Source organism: Pygocentrus nattereri, chromosome 8, assembly GCF_015220715.1.
Source record: "Pygocentrus nattereri isolate fPygNat1 chromosome 8, fPygNat1.pri, whole genome shotgun sequence".
NCBI classification, from domain to species: domain Eukaryota; kingdom Metazoa; phylum Chordata; class Actinopteri; order Characiformes; family Serrasalmidae; genus Pygocentrus; species Pygocentrus nattereri.
The window spans coordinates 3,389,963-3,397,597 of record NC_051218.1 but is presented as its reverse complement, the minus strand read 5'-3'; the positions used below and the strand labels follow the sequence as shown (position 1 = coordinate 3,397,597).

The 7,635-nt window shown below is 44.1% G+C and overlaps 1 protein-coding gene across 2 annotated transcripts; it reads left to right on the top strand.

Annotated features, from left to right (window-relative positions):
- The first annotated feature begins 417 nt into the window (after positions 1-417).
- chst1 (carbohydrate (keratan sulfate Gal-6) sulfotransferase 1) lies at positions 418-4,886 on the top strand. Of its 2 annotated transcripts, none has more exons than XM_017698833.2 (2): positions 418-991; positions 3,172-4,886. In XM_017698833.2, the coding sequence occupies exon 2, from the start codon at positions 3,232-3,234 to the stop codon at positions 4,492-4,494; it is 1,263 nt and encodes a 420-aa protein (XP_017554322.1). In that variant the 5' UTR covers positions 418-991; positions 3,172-3,231; the 3' UTR covers positions 4,495-4,886. The 2 variants fall into 2 exon arrangements, with proteins under 2 accessions (XP_017554322.1, XP_017554323.1); XM_017698834.2 differs by lacking the exon at positions 418-991 and adding an exon at positions 1,032-1,123.
- Positions 4,887-7,635: the final 2,749 nt, after the last annotated feature.

Here is a 7,635-nt window from a genome sequence, read left to right as displayed (position 1 = left end):
CTCTGGAGTTTCTCCTGTTGAGTCTTGGTTCCTCTCAGTGGTTCTTCATCGTCTAGAGTTTCTTCTGTTGAGTCTTGGTTCCTCTCAGTGGTTCTTCATCCTTTAGAGTCTCTCCTGTTGAGTCTTGGTTCCTCTCAGTGGTTCTTCATCCTTTAGAGTCTCTCCTGTTGAGTCTTGGTTCCTCTCTGTGGTTCTTCATCCTCTAGTTTCTCCTGTTGAGTCTTGGTTCTACTGCGCGGTTCTTCTTCTTCTTGGCTCGACTGCGTCTGAAAACCGCTCGGAGCAGCAGCGCGCGGCCTCCCCGCGATCCACTGTATCGGTTTGTCTGACTCGCTTAAAAGAACCGACTCACAAGACCGATTCGTTCACGAGTGCACGCGCAGGGCTCGCTCACCCGCTCACTCGCTTCCAGTCGGCGACAGACCGAGCCTGTTTTGCGCGCGGGCACTCAAACGTCAAAGCTTGGGGGGGCGAGCGCGAGAGCGGGCACCTGCGCGTGCAGCGCCGTTTAAAACGCGATTTTTTTTTTACCATCTCGTGAAAATTTCAGCGTGTTGTTTTTTTTTGTGCTGGACCATCTTCACCCCTCTGACCCGAGACCCTCTCCAGCGGACCGACCCGTTTGTTCAGCCTGGTCGCGAGCGACTTTTGATGTTATGCCTCGTGATGTCGGCTCGCGCGGACTAACCTGCGCGCTCGGCTGCGGCTTGAAGGAGTACGGCACGATAGCCTTGCAGCGCTCGCGCGGCGGGCGAGCGACCGGGCGCGCTGTATTCGTCGCGCCCGCTGCTTCTCGCTTTGTTGCATTGCCGCGTGCAGCTGCCTCGCGCGTGTGAATGCCTCTCAGACGTTCACCCCTTTCAGACGAACTGCGGTCAGCCAGCTCATCCTGCTGAAGACTGATGGCCATCAAGCATGCTATGTACAGAGCGGTGGTCTCCTGCTTGTAACGGGGCTCGAGGTCGCTGCAGAACCCATCTCCTCTCCACAGGTGCTGAAGGGTCTTATTCTGCATGAGTTAAAGGGGCTAGAACTAGGCGGACTTGGAGAACCCGCTGCAGCCCAGCACCTCCTATGCATGTGGGCAGTGCTGCTGCTGCACGCTCGCTACTGCAAGCACTGGGTATGGCAGGATTTATAGGAACCTATAAATATATGGTTTATATGGTCATATATGGTTTTTATCATAAACATGCTGACTTGTCTGAGCATTAGGAGAGCAGAGAGAGGCGTGTGACAGCTGTCTGTCACTTATTTACAGCTGTGCCTTTCGGTATGATGTACCTGGTAGCAGTAATAACCAATTCCTTTAGCAGCTTAAAGCCATTTTGTGAAATTTGCTTAAATGTAGGATCTCTTGCCGTGTTTTTCATTGTTTTATGTGATAACCAACTTACTACACTGTTAGAAATGAAGGGACCATGCAGGTACGCGATTCGTTCATCAAGGTACAAACAGTGCAGACGTTCCCTCAAAGCTCCGGCGGTGCTTTTAAGGTCCAGCTGTGCAGCTGAAATCAGTTTTCCAGGTGTAAAGTTGGTATTCGTGCCGAATGTTTTAAAACAGAGCAGTAGAATAAAGTCGTGGAGGCGAGGCGGGGAGTCAGTCCAGCTTAGAACACATCATTTCAGTGGATTATGGTTCAGTTATGTTCCCTGACTGAAGGCACTGAGATGCACCCCTGAGGGTCCCACCCCAGTGATGAGAGGGGTGCTGCCCCAGTGACGGTGGCGTACCTTTTTTTCTGACAGTGTAAATGGTAAATAACATACCGCGCTCTTTAGACCGGTGTGTTCACAGCACATCAGCGTGTTCAGCCAAGCATTTTGTGTTGCTTCTGACACAGAATGTGTTGAAATGTTTCTGTGCCCAGTTACAGAGAAGACGTCTTTTTAGCACAGAGGGTGTTGTATGACGCACACGGTGTTAAAACAGGTCAAGTGTGTTATTTAACACATCACGTTACACATTTGTAGTCATTTTTGAGAAGCTTGTCTTGAGACTTTGTCAGCACCTTTACAGTTTTCTGGAAAAGCATTCTGAATGTTGAGTTTTATATATATATATATATATATATGTGTGTGTGTGTGTGTGTGTGTGTGTGTGTGTGTGTGTGTATATATACCCAGTCATTTTGGACCATTTCATTTGGTCCAATTGTCATGAAATTGAAGCACGACGTAAATTAACAAAATGAAAAATGTCCAAAAGTTTAGTTTCAACTGCAAAAATATATACAAATATTAATATATATATATAAACTGTAAAAACACTAATATTAGAATGAATACAAATAACATTAACACAATGATTAGTGATTTTGTGTTTGTCAGTGTGCTCATTTAACCATTTCCAAACCTCTCCTTGAGGAAGCCCAGGATTATCTGTGGGTATCATCGCATAATTAGTTCGGCAAATGAACATTTCAAGTGAAGTAGCTGGTGGTGAATTTTAACAAATTATGTAATAGCTGGGGGATGTCGAGAGGAATCATAAAGCAAAGAATACATGATGTAAACGTTTTCTGCTCTATACACAGTACTGGGCAAAAGTCTTAGGCAGCCAAGGCACATTTTCAAAATGTATTTATTTGTGTAGTTTGTGTTTATTTGCCCGGAAAAGTGTTAATATTTGAATAAACAAAATTTATAGAATATTAATTAATGATTTATATATTTATATATAATAATATTTACCCATCTCCAAGCGTCTCCTCGAGGAAGTCCAGTATTATATGTAGTTAAAAAGCAGCTCCTGGTTTGACCAATCAGGGCTCAGTAAATTGAGCTCATGATGTAATTGATGATATTAACGAGTCTCTGTGGCGGCTGTGAAGGTGTCCAGGAAAAATATGGACCCGAGAAATTCTTGTTACTTTTTATTGTTTTTCTGTTTACTTGAATTATGAATACGACTTTATTCTAATGTATATTGTGATAAACTCCCTGCTGAGGTACATCGTTTAAAAATTTGCTTAGATGCCCAAAACTTTCGCACAGTGAATGTATATAATATGTATGTATATATTATTTGGCAGGGCCAAATGAATAATTTTCTAAATATGCTCACATGTTTCTTCAAGTGTAATGTGGCAGAGTTTTTGTTTGTTTGCTATTTTGTTAATGAATGAAACCTCCACACTCATACTGCCCCTGTTTTCCTCTCACTCAGCTGTCTCTTCGCTGATGGGCATCAAATCAGCCCTCGTCATCTAAATGAAGTTACTCAGCCATGCAATGTTCCTGGAAGGCTGTGATTCTGCTAGGCTTGGTGTCGATCGCCATCCAGTACACAGCGATCAGGACGTTCACTGGCAAGCCGTTCCAGATATGTCCTGTTCCAAACCCTTTGAACTGCAGCCCGGGGCCGGAGGCAGAGGCTTTCGGAGGCTTGTGCGACGAGTTCCCTTATTTCTTTTACAACAACTCCAGGAAGACCCACATCCTCATTCTGGCCACCACTCGCAGCGGGTCGTCTTTTGTGGGCCAGCTTTTCAACCAGCATTCGGATATTTTCTACCTGTTTGAGCCTCTTTATCACGTCCAGAGCACCCTGATCCCTCACTTCACCCACAGCAGGAACATGGCAGACCGCAGGGTGATGCTGGGGGCCAGCCGGGACCTCCTGCGGAGCTTATATGACTGCGACCTCTTTTTCTTAGAAAGCTACATCAAACCTCAGCCTGCGAACCACACCACGGACAAGCTCTTCCGCCGAGGAGCCAGCAAAGCGCTGTGCTCTCCACCCGTCTGCGACGTGTTAAGCCCCAGTGAGGCGTACCTTGCAGAGGGTGAATGCATCCGCAAATGTGCCTCCCTCAACCTGACCCTGGCGGCTGAGTCGTGCCGGGAGAAACGCCACGTCGCCATCAAAACGGTGCGGATCCCGGAGATCAGCGACCTCAGAGCGCTCATCGAGGACCCTCGGCTAAACCTCAAGGTCATCCAGCTGGTCAGAGACCCACGAGGCATATTAGCGTCGCGCATTGAGACGTTTCGTGACACCTACCGCCTGTGGCGGATCTGGAGGGCCACTGGACGCAAACCCTACAACCTTGATCTGACGCAGCTCAGCACCGTGTGCGAGGACATCCTCCGGTCCATCACCACAGGCTTCAGCCGGCCCTCGTGGCTCCGGGGCAGGTACATCCTGGTGAGGTACGAGGACCTGGCCCGCAACCCGCTTCAAAAGACCAGGGAGATTTATGAATTTCTGGGCTTGTCCATGGAGAAGAGTGTGGAGGAGTGGATCCAGAACAACACTAGAAGCACCAACGACATCTCGGCCAGACACAAGTACGGTACGGTGAGAGACTCGGCCGCCAACGCAGAGAGCTGGAGGCTCAAACTGTCTCACGAAATCGTCGAACACACACAGTCCGTTTGCCAACAGGTTCTGGAGGAGCTGGGCTACAGATCTGTGAACTCGCGCGAGGAGCTCAGAAACATGTCCGTGTCAGTCGTGGAGGACAAAACTTTTGTACCGTTTTTGTAACCAGAATGATCGCACACCTATTTTTCTAAATTTCTACTGTTGCCTTAATCCTTAAATTTGACTCATTTCGAACATATTTGCACTAAGAACTTTGTAAAGCTTGGAAGCTCGCTTGACGAACAGCACAACAAAAACCAAACCAAAATATCGAGGGAGGAAGAAATCGCAGTAAAACATGATCAGGAAGAGAATCACGGCCCTCGTTGAGATGCTAATTATGTGTAGTCGACAAACACCACCTGATTCATTTATTTCTGTATCCTGACCTGCTTCGGTGATGGAGGTGGAGGTTTCTGGGTGAAGGACCAAAACTACTTTCCAGTACACATATAATGCTAAATAGAGGTTTAAAATGGTAACAACATGCAATAAACTTGTGAATGTGGCAGCCAGTCTTGATGTCCGAGTGTCTTTCAAGGTGTATAACTAAATATAACTACAATCCCATTTCCAAAGAAGTTGGGACGCTGTGCAGAATGTAAATAAAAAGACTGCAATGATATGCAAATCATGTAAACCATATTTAAAAAAAAAATCTTTCAAAGACAACATATCAAGTGCTAAAACTGAGAAATGTTATTGTTTTTTGAGAAATATATGCCCATTTTGAACTTGATGCCAACATGTTGAGATGGGGGCATGTTTTCCATCACCTCTTCTTTTAACAGCACTGTAAGTGTTTGGGATCTGAGGAGACGCCGCTGTAGTTCTGAAGTGAAATGTTTTCCCGTTCTTGTTTGATATAGGATTTCAGTTGCTCAACAGTTCGGGGTCTCCTTGATCATATTTTTCATTTCATAATCTGCCGAATGTTATCAGTGGTGACAGGTCTGGACTGCAGGCAGGTCAGTTTAGCACCCGGACTCTTTTAATACAGAGCAATGCTGTTGTAATACGTGCAGAATGTGTTTTGGCATTGTCTTTCTGAAAGGCCTTCCCTGAAAAAGACGTCGTCTGGATGGCAGCATATGTTGCCAAAACCTGTATATATCGTTCAGCATTAATTGTGCCCGTCAACCATGCCATGTGCACTTATGCACCCCTATACCATGAATACTGGCTTTTGAACTGCACACTGATAACAAGCTGAGTGGTCTTTAGCCCAGAGGACATGATTTCCAAAAAGAATTTCGAATATTGATTCGTCTGACCACTTTTCCACGTCACCTCAGTCCATTTTAAATGAGCTCAGGCCCAGAGAAGGTGGCAGCATTTCTGGATCCTGTTTATATACAGGTTCTTCTTTGCATGGCAGAGTTTTAACAGCGTTTGTGGATGCAGTGATGAACTGTTTACAGAGACAGTGGTTTTCAGAAGTGTTTCTGAGCCCACGCAGTGATTTCCACTACAGAATCATGTCTGTTTTTAACGCAATGCTGCCTGAGGGCCAGCAAATACTGATTTTTGGCCTCTTCCCTTACATACAGAGATTTCTCCAGATTCTCTGAATCTTTTAATGATATGATGTCCTGTAGACGATGAAAAGCAGAAGTTCTTTGCTATTTTACACAGAGAAATGTTGCATTATTTGATGGTGCAGTCTTCCACAGAGTGGTGAACCCCTTCTCATCTTTACTGCTGAAAGCCTCTCGGAGATGCTCTTTTTATACCCAGGTTACTGACCTGTAGCCAATAACTGTTTTTTAGCGTTACACAACTTCACCAGTCTTTTGTTGCCCCTGTCCTTTTTTGAAACATGTTGTTGGAATCAAATTCAAAGAGCAAATGTTTTTTTTAAAACATTTTTCAACATTTGATATCGTCTTTGCATTGTTTTCAATGAAATATAAGGTTTACATGATTTGCCCATCATTGCATTTTGTTTTTATTTACAGTACATTTTGCACTGCTCCCAACATTTTTGGAAACGGGGTTGTATTTATATAGTTTTTCAAGGTGTATAATGAAGTAGAACTCATTTTTCATAGGAAATCCTAATCATAAATTGTTAGAAACTATATAATAATAATAAAAAAAACAATGATAGTCTTTGTACAGACATGCTTACATTGCATTTCATGGAAAGTTTTTTTTTCTTTCTTTCAAGGTTATTCCTTGACCTTGCAGGGTGCAGGTGTGTGAGATATCAGTTGATCTCTAGATAACATTGAAATGTGCAACTCACTTGGAAAGATTGTGATTTTCTGCTAATGTAAACTGGCAAATATTTGGACGTCTAAATGAAGGTGAAAATGAATTCCAGGAGTCATAAAAAAAAAGGTTTGAACACACAAATGCTCAAATGACATTTTATTTTCTAAATGGAAAAAAAAAAAAAAAAGACATCGTCTTCAGAGAACACATGTACACATGCATATTTTACTGCACAATTTTTTTTTACATATTGGAAGAATAAAAAAATTAAAATGTGCCATAACTTTTGCACAGGCCACATTATATATTTTATTTTCTACCTTATATTTAAATTCAGCAAATAAACAATGATTGTGCATTAAAATGTGTGTTCTCTGTGTTCACGTGTGTGTTCACTTATTTTACTTAGAAAACCCAACAAAACACTTGATCAGACGTGCCCAAACTTTTGCATATGACTGTATATTGGGGCAGTCGTGGGCTGGAGGTTAGGGATCTGACTCTGTGACCGGAAGGTTGCCGGTTCGATCCCCAGGGCCGACAGTCCATGACTGAGGTGTCCTTGAGCAAGACACCTAACCCCCAACTGCTCCCCGGGCACCGTGGATAGGGCTGCCCACCGCTCTGGGCAAGTGTGCTCACTGCCCCCTAGTGTGTGTGTTCACTAGTGTGTATGTGGTGTTTCACTTCACGGATGGGTTAAATGCGGAGGTGCAATTTCCCCGGTTGTGGGATCAAAAAAGCATCAGTTACTTACTTACTTATATCCACAGTGCTAAAGTCAGAGACCACCACTGACTTATTTAATTTCCAGTCAAAACAGTCATTAAGTACCAGTTATTCAACCAAAAATTAGGCAGAAGCCTCAACAACCAAATGTAATATCTAATTAATATTAATATCTAATCGTTCACTGTTCAGTTAGTCACCTTTACCTTCATTCCAGCTCCCACTCCTTTCAGGAGACTCACTTTCAGCTCCTCAAAGAACCTGCACACACGCCTCCAAAGTTCAGTCTTAGAAGCTGGTTGATCATTTTCTGAAGTG

What these genes read in the sequence shown, in the direction of transcription:
- chst1 (XM_017698833.2), top strand. Translation starts at nt 3,232, where the DNA reads ATGCAATGTTCCTGGAAGGCTGTGATTCTGCTAGGCTTGGTGTCGATC.